This window comes from Carassius auratus, chromosome 43 (assembly GCF_003368295.1).
Source record: "Carassius auratus strain Wakin chromosome 43, ASM336829v1, whole genome shotgun sequence".
Lineage (NCBI taxonomy): Eukaryota > Metazoa > Chordata > Actinopteri > Cypriniformes > Cyprinidae > Carassius > Carassius auratus.
In genome coordinates, this window is record NC_039285.1 from 8,797,765 (window position 1) to 8,809,918 (window position 12,154).

Consider the following 12,154-nt stretch of genomic DNA (forward strand, 5'->3'; position numbering starts at 1 on the left):
ACACACACACACACAGAAACACATTATATATATACACATCCATACATCTACACACACACACACACACACAGGATAGTCAGCCAGCGAAACCATGGTTCAACTTGCAAACAGTGAAATGGCACCATCTGTTGGTCAGTGTTAGCAAGTGCAGAACCCCCCCCCAGAACTGTAGGCTACAAAGTTCAAACATAAAAAAAAAAAGTTGTTTTACACTTTGTATTAGGAGTTTGAATGCTAAAGGTTTTATTCATATTATATTTTATAGGCTGTTCATGCCGAACTGTCCAAGTTAGTAAAGAGACAGGTGGGAGAAAATGAGACCCAGAATTGGCCAGCTAAACCAGCTCAAGTGTTCGGCAAAAACATAGCACCATTTCTGACACCTCCCCCCGAAAAGAAGCTGTTTGTAAGTGACTCATTATCACCTAGTGAAGAGAATAAAATTGGTGGGAAAGTCCTTTTGAAGGTTCCAGAGCTGGCGTCCAAGTGCTGCCATTGTCTGATCTGGTTTCAGGGAATTTCTTGGGAGTTTCTGCTTGGGGGTCTGGTGGTGGCCTTGGGCAGTTTGGTCACATCTGTGGTCCTGTCCACACGGAACTAACTCTCTCAACCCACTTGTAAATTAAGTCTTACAAGGGGAGAAAAAAAAAAATGCAATGAAGTGTTTAAAGAGCAGCTATATGGGTGGTTCTATAGGTGGCACACCGCAAAGCAAATGGGTTTCAAATATTTGCAATAAAAACACGAGTATTAATATGTTTGAGTTTTGTTTTGCCTTCTGCTGTATGACATGTGCAGTGATGAAATTAGGCTGGAATCTAAGGGAACAGCCATCACATCATTATGGTAAAATATTAGTTATGAAAAATTGCCTCCGAAACGTGCAGAAATGTAATAAAAAAGGTAACAAGAAATCAAATGGTTTATATTGTATTTGTTGACAAAAATATAGATTTCTTTTTTAATATAAATACAATAAAAAACATGCCCATATTTACTACATCCTAAAAAGTAACTATTTTTGGTTCTCATCCCTCATTTGAGTAAAACATTATTTTTTAATCATGAATTTTATACACACCAGGAATTGTTTGATTACATGGCATTTTTCTAAAACAATTTTTACACAGCTATTGACTAAAACTATCCTGTTTTACTATGCAAACTGATATATTATTACACTGGATAAGAGTATAAAAATACATTATTATTATTCTTTAAAATAACATGCACTTATGAATCATTCACAATAAGGAAAGCCAGGAAAAAGCATTAAATAAATGAGGTCCAATTTGATTTAAATTGGGTATTACATCTACTCACGGAAATGTACATCTGAATTTGAATACTAACCCAAACAATTACTCTGGCACTCCAGGGTTCGGTTTCCTGGGTATGAGCATTACTCTGTCCTCCTCCACTCTCTCACACTCCTGTACACACACACTGAACTGTGACTCAACTGTACAGAGGATCTAATATGGCAGCTGATAAATCTATTGTTGCCCTAACCAGTTGGTGTGATATGTTGAAGGAGGATCACAGATTCTGTCCCTGAATGTGATGTGATATGATGCGATCAGATTCGAGGGCCAGAACTAATGCATGTGTACAGGTCTTCTTTTTCTTGATCAGCATTTACAGTGTAAAAATCAAGAATACCAAACCCACAAAATCCATCCATGCTATTACGTACGCTTGTATTTTTAAATCTCATTCACCTTTTATTTAATTGAATACAGTAGCTCAGTTAAATTTTTTTTTTTTCAATAACATGAATGCTAATGCTAGAAAACCTCTTTTCCCCTGCAGATTACAACAGATAAATGACTTGCAGACCTTTGATTTACACTTTAAATCAGATCTAAAACTTTTATTTAACATCATGAGAAACATTTACAGGAACATCCTTCAATAATAGTAAATTATGAAAAAGTAATTATTTAAATTAACACTGAAGTGAATTTGATAATTGAAAAAGTGTACATTTGATCAGTGAGCCTAAAAACACCAAGGACACATGAAACATCCAGAAATGTAAAAAAAAAAAAAAAAAAAAAAAAAAAACTCTGCTTAAGTGACTACCTAAAAAAAACAAAAATATTTTCTACCAAAAGCATAATTTTCTTCTTTTTAAAAAGCATTTAAAATAAATAAATACACCAGATCTCTGCATGTTTAGACTCCACAGCAGTTGCTCGGCTTCGTCTTCCGTTTAAGACAACTCAGCTTAACCTGTGACCCTGACCTCCTCCCCAGTTTTGCAGTTTTCTTGACTTTTCTGTGGTTATTTGAAGACATTTAAAGCCTGAAACCACTTCATGTGTGTGTTTGAATAAGCAAAAACTGGTGTGATCTTACCTTGCTAAATGTAAAACGGCCTCAATGACATTTGTCCCCTCTTTAGCACTTGCTTCACAGAACAGGGCATTATAAGCCTATAATATACAGCAAATTAGGACTGACATGATGGATATTACACTACTCTCATACAAATCTACGACTCACCATAGCAAGCTTTTCCCCGTGGAACGCGCTCACACAACTTCCCTCTGGCCTCTCTTCCCTCAAATCTACCTTGTTCCCTATTATGCACATTGGGATGTCTTCATTTGTTGACTCCTGTGAGGCAAAGTTTAAAGGATTCAGTCTACAAATGATACAAAGAAAATAAACTCACCGAAATGTGTCACTGTACCCAAATCTGTTCCACCCATTCACGAACATTCAGGAAACTGCTCTCAGATGTGACATCGTACAACAGTAGCACTCCATGTGCTTTGCGAAAATATGACCTGGCAATGCTGCGGAACCTGTGGAAAACTAACTAGTTTGTACCCATGTTAATGGTTACCTTTATGTTAATGTCAACACACTAATGCAAAAAAAAAAATGGCCATCGAAAAATTCAGCTTTGCCGTCACAGGAAATTCCTTAAAATAGAAGTCATTTTAAATTGTAATACTTCACAGTATTGCGATTTTTACTGCATTTTTGATCAAATAAACAGCCTTGGGGAGGCTAAGAGACTTTCAATCTACAGTATATCTATCTATCTATATGTATATCTCTCTATATCTACATCTATACACGCACACACACCTCAGATTCATTAATAATGTTACATATCAAGTGGTCTCGTGAAGCCAGACTGAAGGTCTGGTATTCATGGCAGCTTTCTTTGGCCGAGGCCCACCCATGAGGCAGCTTGACTGACATGTCAAACAACCAATTACAGTTCGTTTCGTTCAGCAGCAATTTTTGGGGCGTGGAAATATTGCCACACTAACATACCGTCGTGTAAAGCTCTGGGACATATTTTAAGGATTCTGTGCCGCAAACTTTAAATATATTTTACATACTTTTGAGAATCCAGCTTTTAGTTGATCCTGATCAAGCGCTCACAGTTGTAAACACGACTGTTTTCTTCTTTCATGAGGGGGTTTGGCCATGTGCCATCTTTTTTTTTTGTGTGTGAACTTAATGTGAACTTAAATGTTTAAAACAAAGACCTGCATGCCTGCTCATATTCCATTAGAGCATTTACTGTAAACACCTTTCCTGTTTAAGTTTATGCTCACCTAGGCTGCGCATTGTTAAAAAATTTCAGCAGTCATTCCTCCAGTTTTCATTGTCACACGATCTTTCAGAAATCATTCTAATATGCCTAATTGGTGTGCAAGAAACTTTTAAAATCAGTTGTGCCGAATATGAAGTTCAAAAGGACAGTTTTTATTTGAAAATTCTGTAACACTACAAATATCAATATCAATTGAATGTATCCTTGCTCATACACACAAGTCAATGAATACAACAAAAAAGATGATTTTCTATAAAAGCAAAGCATGATCCCACTAATGAAGATTAATATCAAGCAAAGCTGGTCTACACTTGGTTCCTAAGTGAAACATAACTGTACCTTTCCTGTCCAGCAGTGTCCCAGATCTGAAGGTTTGTTTTCTCTCCATCTACAAGCATCTTCTTGATTTGAAAATCAACACCTGTAAGAATGAACATTGAGCTATTTGGATTCTCAATCTTACTATTTTAATATGGCAACAAAGCACATTCAAAATTGACACTATTGTATTTTCTCACCAAGAGTGCTTTGTATATCTCCTCTAAATTCATTGAGACTCAATCGTAGCAAAAAGCTGGATTTTCCTGACCCCGCATCCCCAGCCAACACCAGACGGTACGCTGGAGCAAGATCTTCAGTGTCATGCAAGTCTTCTTCAATTTGCTTTAGAGAACAATTGTCAAGAGGCAGTCCATCAAAGTGGTTTTCAAACTTAAGGAAAATATTTCGGTGCTTGCAAAAACTAGTTAAAGGTTCATTTTAAATGTCTGCCTGTGAAAAACTAAGGCAAGCTACTGCTTGAAGCTTTTCACTTTTCTCAGAAGCTACTTTGGCATTCATGGTTTCTAGAATATCTAGTGTGTAAACAAGAGTTCCAACAACTACCTTGACAGGAAAAGCAGACAACCGCCGCCGAAATGAGGATATTGAGCCAGCTGTGCTACGAGCTACAGTTCCCAAAGCTTCAGACTTCTCCTCGGACACCTACAAGACATTAGTTATTTAACCCAGCAATGAAATATACAGATATACACCTGTAAATGTGAAAACTAAAGCCTTACCTTCAAATCAGATGGAATAGAGTAACTAGTATGATGCATGGTTTCCACTGAATTATGGCTGTCGTCACTGTCATAATTGCTGCCCGACATCGGCTCAGTGTCTGTCTGAATGGACACGCCACTATCCAAATACTTATCAGCCCAGAACTTCACCAGGGCCATAGTGTCCTCTTCAGTAAAACTTAAAATAATATAATAATAATCTTGATTTTACGCTGTATATTTTTCTGTCAAGGTACAACTGCAACAAATACCAAGTAAACAAATGGTATAATTACCCGCTCTGATTCATTGTACTCTGTCGAAGTGGTTTAATCATCCTGGAAGGAACTTCATTTTTTGGTGAAAGCTACAGAAGAGCAGACATTTTAATGAGGATTACGGCATACATTCAAATTAATTCCAGAAACAATGGTGTATTTCTGTACAATGGAAATTCAAATGTTTGATCATTGCTGCAATGAACGCAGTTCCAAGTTAATAAAAAAAAAAAAAAACTGAAATAGCTACCAGTCTTTTCATAGAGGCATTATCCTGGCTCAGTGCAGAGCATAACCCATCATTGCTGACATATAACGTTTTATTAATTTCCCTGATGTGAAGACAAGTCATCATTAGAATACTGTGATTAATTTGACTCTTACAGTGAATGACTGAATTAACTTACTGGAGGGATTCTATTTGGTTGGAATAAGACTGGTACTCCATCACCATCTTCTTAAGGTCATCGCTTTCTCAGAGAAGAAAAATAAATCACATTAAGCGTTTTTTCTTAAATCACTTCTCAAGTCACATTGGAGGAGGCGGTGTTTAAGAACCAATTGCAGCATTCACATTTACACAAACCGCTTAAATTAACTGAAGCATCAGTGTTCTCACCTCTTGTGTTGGAGTTTCTGTTCAGTGAAGGCATTCTTCAACCTGTCCAACTCAAGCTTGAGAATGGAGACGTTTATCTGGGCTTTCATAAGAGAACTTCTCAGCTCCTCATTCTCCTGCAGAGGAACACAAATGAAAGCTGATAAGATCACAAATGTTTCACTATGCATTGCAAGTGTGCCAATTAGAGGTCTCCACGGGATCGATTTTTCAATGCCACTCCAACTAAACAAGTTATTTCTTCCTGTTCCTGACTGCAGATAGAGAGATCCATGTAGATTTTTCATTCCTGTTGCACTATAGGCTATATACACATGGACTATTTTTGCCAATTCCCACACAAACATTAAGCTTCAGCTCACCTTTCTGCATTTTTCGCAGCAGACGAAGGCAAAATTGCTTTTTTCCATTCCCCACTGAAAATATTCAACCATGCACATGTAGACCATTTATTTTAGTTGTGCAATAAACATAACATTACGTATCCTAAAATTTAATTTCACTTTTTTCAGATAATTTTTTGCATGAATCCCACAAGTCACATCTTTCTCCAGACTACACATTCGTATTCTTCCTCCCACACAGCAAATCAGTGTCTAGCACGACAGATACTGCAGGAACACAAATCTTTAGTGCCAGCCTTCATTCTGAATTAAGTAGCTGGCAATGTCTCTTTGCAAAGAAACACTATGCGCCTGCACACAAACCTATAGACTTAATACATAATACACACACACACACACACACACACACACACACACACACACACACACACAACACTTTTCACAAATTATCCCATTTTCAAAAGTTTTCATTTTCAGCCCTCCCAAAACACTATGGTCACGTTAATGAATGGTCAAAACACATGCAGTTTTCTGTTTTTAGCTGAAAAGTATTGAATGCCCCATTAGAAGTTACCATGTCGGTCTTTGTGATAGTTCACCTCCACAAAACTTGAGATCTTGAAGAATTTGGGGAACAAAGCATTGGACCCTAGTGAGAGACACTTCTCGAAATAAATTACCTTGCATCCACAGAAGTCAGTCGTACAATTCTAGTATACCTTTAGGGGTGAATTTATTTTCATTGTGGGATAAACTATAATTTCAAGAAAAAAACTGCCATTTGTTCAGACATTCCCCTTCTGTTCAAATAATTTAAAGGTCACTGCATGCTGTAAAGGAATATCAGATTCATACCTGCATCAGATCTCTAATCTGTGCTCTCAATTTGAGGTCATCTTCCCTGGGGCGGTTTAATTTCAACTCCTCTTGATACTGCTAAAATTTGAGACAGTAAGCAACACATTGAAAGCAACAAAAATAGAGACAAACCCACATGTAAAAGGCATTAAAATAAGAATCCCACATCATTTGTTCACCTTTGTGAGCCTCTCTATTGTTGTGTGCAGATCTGCCAGTTCATTCTCATGCTTGATTTGGAGCATAGCAATGGATTCGTCCAATTTCTTTCGCTCCTATATCCATGAAACCCAAGAAGAGTGTTTTCCTTATATGCACAGGCCTAATAAAGAGGCATTTACTAGCTCTCATAGAAAAGCCTTTGTGCACACAGAGTCAGGTTGGCCTTCCGGTTAAAAAACATCTCACTGGGCTACAAGAATAAAGGTGAACCACGGAGTAAAAAGCAGCACCTGAAATCCATATTTTCATTTACCAAGACAGAATTACATGCATAATGGCACACACTGAAAATGTGCATGGATACATGCACAAATGTAAACATGTTTAAGCATGTTAAGCTGTCTTGGTATCGGTGTTATGCTTATCTACTAAAATAGAATAAATACTAAAACAATTTGGTCATTGAAAAAGCTGAAGTTGAACTATAAAAAAGTAAATGAAAAAAAAAAATGATAATAGAAAAATGATGAAGTACACATGGGCTACATATTATTAAAATAACTATAACGTTAAATACACATGGATCTGTAATACTTAAACGTATATTATCAAGAGATGCAGAAAAGTCCTGCCTACCTTTGCATTAATCTTAACTTTTAATATTCAATAAATGTACACAGATGTGCCAATTCACAATTCTAATCACTACACAAACTTGTCTGCCTTCTCACCTCTTCCCGGACCCTTTCTTCTGTGTGGGCCAGTTGCTGCTGCAAGTCCTCCTCCATCTCTGCTAACTGACTGCTGGCCAGTTCCTCTGTCCTGTCGACATCAAAAAGCAAAAGGCATAGCCTTTCAGAACCAAACAGCACCTTTAATGTCGTTTTACCCAGAAAGCAGTTTGAAACAACCAGCCTTGGTCTTAGGACACCCTTTAATTCATCCAGGTGCACCTACATCCAGCTCTTAAAAGAAATGTTCCCCGAGGAGCAACTACTGGAGGGATAAAATACTACTTTAAGCTACACAGTCTTATCGTGCAGTTGAGGAAACCTCTGACGAAAGGGAAGGGAGGAACGAACAAAGGTAGGACTTTGGAAGGTGGACCTGAGGTGAAACAAACCGCTCCAAGCTCACAGTAAAAGGCCTGGAATGTGTCTCACTGGGAAAACGGAGCACTCAAACTGTATCCATACTTACAGAACCACATAAAGTTTTTTAACTTTAGCCTAATTTTTAAATGTCTTCCTTCCTGAGAAATGGCAGAACTTTTCATTTCAACAATGAAAGCTTTATACCTGAATCCATTAAACACTTAACAGAAAAAGAAAACAACTCCCTGACAGAAAAAGCAGGCCATTTCTTCCATCCACCATACAAATGTACTAAACAGGAAATTCACAATTATATTAATTAGGGTTAATTCATCTGAAATTGAATCTTTTTGTGCACACTGCAATACTGTATTCAATACTGTAATAAGTCTCAATCGCACCAGAAACCCTGAAAACATCCAAGGAAGCTGAAAAACAACAACTTTAAAATAAATAATCTGATAATTAAAATGGTTAAAGGTGCTGTATGCAAGTATTTGACCTTTACTAAAGTATAAAAATACCATAATATATTTGCCGAGATTTAAGAAACATGCCAGGTTAACATACTTTATCTGAAAAACAGTGCTACAGTCAGTCATTCTCCTTTGAAAATGTGCATTCAGGGCAAGAATGTCAGTCTCTGTTTTGGTTTGTGAAACCCGCATATTGCCAATTTACCCAATTGTATTTCGGCACAGACAGGTTGCTAGTTTATGGAAAACACAGTGCACTTCATTCATGGTCAAGTGCACTCGTTCCTTTTGGGGTCTTCAATGGTGTCTTCATTATGGTAACCTGCATTTGCATGTCTGAGGAGGAGGGGCTGGGTGGAAGAAATAAATCCCTCTCCAATAATTTGATTTTGGACTGCAATACCTGGTTCAACCACTCTGTGTCAATCCTACATACAGCACCTTTAAAAAAAACAAAACAAAACAAAAAAATATTCGAATTTTGCCATTAAAACTGCCTTAATTCTTTGACTTCGTTCTTTCATAGATATAAAAGTGCATGACATTATATCAAGGTGCAGTTTTTGTCCTTCAAAACATCTCAGCTGGTCAAGAAAATCTGAAAAAGCCATACCAGTTGTTGTAAATAGTGATTCACCAAAGCATCCCAGCTGAATCCTGGAAATACTCCTCTCACCTTCGTAGACTAGTCTCAAGTTGTTCACTCTCCATCCTGTGCTCTTTGCTCTCAGCCACAAGAGCCTTGATGAGATCCTCATATTGCTGCAGTACAAGCTCACCTGATGTGGAGTGGATCTGTTCATACAACTCCTTCAATTCATCCCGCTGCCTGCAGACACATACACAAAAACAATCCAAGTATATATGTGGCTGGATAAAAAAAAAAAAAAAAAATCAGTTAGGCAGATATTTGACATGATTTTGACAAAATACAGACAAACATTTAGATTTTCTTGTTTTTAAGGTTAAAAAAATGTTTAAGTGGGTAAATACTAAATTTGTCTGAATTTGAGGAAAAAGGTTGGCATATTATTTCATACACACACAAACATTTTTTTAAAAGGCCCAAAAACATGGTTAAGTACAAAAACGTTAAAATAAAGGAGCTTGATTCGTCAATTTTATTTAGCCTAAGGCAAGTTTAAGCCAAATTCAGTAACCCTAAGAAAATTTGATATTAATAACAAAAATAAATGTAAATTTACCTTGAAAATCTTTGATAACTTCATGAAAATGATTTAAAACGTAGCCTAATAATATATTATAAAGTAGCCCATATTAAAACTAGACTATCATCTCGGAAATCCTTATTAATATTATTATCAACCCATGTACACTGGCTTCTCTTTTGTCAGTAAATGTGAATTTGAACTAAAATTTAAACATACCTTCCCAAATAAAAGGCCACATCTCCATCTAATTTGTTTTCAAACTCTTCCCAACCGCTTCTATGAATTTGCAAACTGTTTCCCAACGAAGTCAAATTGAGGGCTTCGGAAACTTCCTGAAAACTTGATGAAAAGTCGCTGAAATTAATATATCCGTCCCCGTCCAGATCAAACTTGTTGAATAAAGTCCTGATCTCGTCCGCAGGCACATTAAGCTCTTGGCAAACACTGGTGAAGTCCTCGTATTTGACTCTTCCTAATTTATTCCCATCATATACTGCAAAAAGTCTCCGAAGATCAGAATGGTTCATATTTTCACTAAACGAGGACAAACAAACGGTTCCCCAAAATACACCTGTGTACAACGATAACGCTCCGCAAAAGTGTTAAAAAGTGATGAAAACGTGAAAAGTGATTAAAAAAATGAAAGGAGAAGATGAAAGTGTTAAGAAGAACGATAGCTCAAGATTCGTGATCTAACATGTAGCTACATCGCCAACAGGTGCGCAGAAATTTCACTATGAAAAAAAAAAAAAAAAAAAAGCAGAAAGGTTAGATAAAGGCATGATTGGATGATCGCTCATTATCTCCAAGTGTGTCATTGGATAGTGATAGAGGTAGGCGTGCTGGAAAGAGTTTCCCAAAAGCATAAACACTCGGCAGACTGGGAGGACTAAACCACATTTGTGATGTCATTTTATTCGGGTTTTCTATTAATCAAAAATGAATACAGTTGTGTAGTATAATAATGGATAAGGAGGGGAAGAATAAATAAAAAAGCAAGGAAAAGATAATAATGTAGCCTACTTATAATGTTAGTCTTTATTGCTTATGTAGTCTACTGGATTTCACTGCGCCTCGAGGAATTTTTCGAATAGAATATGAATGAAGTAACGATTACAATAAATTTTTTTAAAAGATATTAGATCTTTAGATCTTAACTAAGACATAACAAATCGTACAATGCGTCGTCGCGCGGGCACTTTTATTTCCTTTCCCGGCGCGGACTGGTCTTTGTCTGATGAGGGACATTATAGCCTGCCTTTGTTTGGTAATGTTCACGACTTCACGCCACATATTGTAGCTAAGCTGTAAACTCGTCTTCCATACAATGCAAACTTACTGCACACAGATTGCCATAATACAAGTAAAGAAATTACTTTACAAATATCTGAAAGCAAACTAAAATAGTAAACAAATATCCCAAAGACATCCTTTTCCTCATCTCTCTTTGATTCTGTCACTGTGCAAACAGTACACACCACACCTAGACCTAAGTCTTGGACTTACTCAAGCGTTTACAAGATTTAGTCATGCTAACTTTAACCTGCGTCAGATAGCTACTTTGTTACAGTCGCACATTAACTGAGAGGAACCTGATTATTTACGTTACCGTAGCTGGATATGAGCATCGTGTTTATGTAACTATGTCACCTACTGTTTGACACTTGATGGAACCTGAAAGAAGAAAGATGAGCGGCTGGTGAAATATAAGCAAGATGACAGAGTCGTATACCAACAATGGCCACACGGTGGAAACATTATAAAAGCTAAATGAAGAGTTTCTGTGAGCAGAAAGCACAAATCTCTTGTTGAGGCGCTAAAGTGAGAAAAAAAAGAGAATCTATGAAACCTAATAATTTGCTTACAAATTCCTAGCTGACCCCTTGCGTGGTAGTGGTAAGCTTTATATTTACCAAGACAAATTCTTCGTACATTTATACATAGCCTACAGTACTTGGTAATAAACGTGATTCTGATATATAGTGATATTACACAAACAGTACACTCGTTTACTGGTGTAAATGGGGACATTACTAGACTTCTATTGTTTTTATAAACAGATAGTTATACAATTTTTAACATAAACCCACCCCTCAAAGAAAACTTTCTGCATTTTCACATAAAAAAAAAAAAAAAAAAAAAAAAAAAAAAAACTTTTTTACTTTATTTTTATAACAGTTTGTCCCCAAGTGGAGGTTTTTGGTGATTTTGTCAGGTTTTGTTCACTTTTGGGAACAAGTTTGTCCCCAAAATATGGTTAATTAAGCACACACACACATACACATTGGGTTTCCATGTTTTATAGAGCTATTCCATAGACAATGATTTTTATACTCTACAACCTGTATCTAAATGACACACTGACACACACACACACACACACACACAACTGGTCAAAAGTTTGGAAATATTTATAATTTCTTAAAAAGTGTCTTATGCTCACCAAGGCAGAAAAGACAAAAAGTACAGTAAAAACAGTGATATTGTTAAGTGTTAATATTTTTACAATTTAAATAACTTTTATTTTA

The 12,154-nt window shown here is 36.5% G+C and overlaps 1 protein-coding gene across 3 annotated transcripts; it reads right to left on the bottom strand.

The window, feature by feature from the left end:
- Positions 1–57: 57 nt before the first annotated feature.
- Positions 58–10,376, bottom strand: LOC113061619 (ras and EF-hand domain-containing protein-like). Of its 3 annotated transcripts, XM_026230899.1 has the most exons (18): positions 9,843–10,376; positions 9,131–9,283; positions 7,616–7,706; positions 6,902–6,997; positions 6,720–6,800; positions 5,521–5,636; positions 5,309–5,371; positions 5,152–5,233; positions 4,920–4,990; positions 4,642–4,822; positions 4,466–4,564; positions 4,099–4,243; positions 3,920–4,001; positions 2,699–2,813; positions 2,509–2,622; positions 2,362–2,438; positions 1,354–1,433; positions 58–628 (listed from the first exon to the last, which is right to left on the bottom strand). In XM_026230899.1, exons 1-17 carry the CDS (start codon positions 10,151–10,153, stop codon positions 1,403–1,405), a joined length of 1,908 nt encoding a protein of 635 aa, XP_026086684.1. In that variant the 5' UTR covers positions 10,154–10,376; the 3' UTR covers positions 58–628; positions 1,354–1,402. The 3 variants fall into 3 exon arrangements, with proteins under 3 accessions (XP_026086684.1, XP_026086683.1, XP_026086682.1); XM_026230898.1 differs by lacking the exons at positions 58–628; positions 1,354–1,433 and adding an exon at positions 1,890–2,281 and having other exon boundaries at positions 6,720–6,797; XM_026230897.1 differs by lacking the exons at positions 58–628; positions 1,354–1,433 and adding an exon at positions 1,891–2,281.
- Between the last annotated feature and the right edge of the window lie 1,778 nt (positions 10,377–12,154).

Bases quoted from the DNA above. Each gene is read 5' to 3' on its own strand.
- LOC113061619 (XM_026230897.1), bottom strand. From the start codon at position 10,153: ATGAACCATTCTGATCTTCGGAGACTTTTTGCAGTATATGATGGGAAT. The intron at 9,284-9,842 runs GTATGTTTAAAT...ATGTGTCTGCAG, and splicing joins GTGGCCTTTTATTTGGGAAG to GCAGCGGGATGAATTGAAGG. The intron at 4,002-4,098 runs GTGAGAAAATAC...TCATTCTTACAG, and splicing joins AGATATACAAAGCACTCTTG to GTGTTGATTTTCAAATCAAG.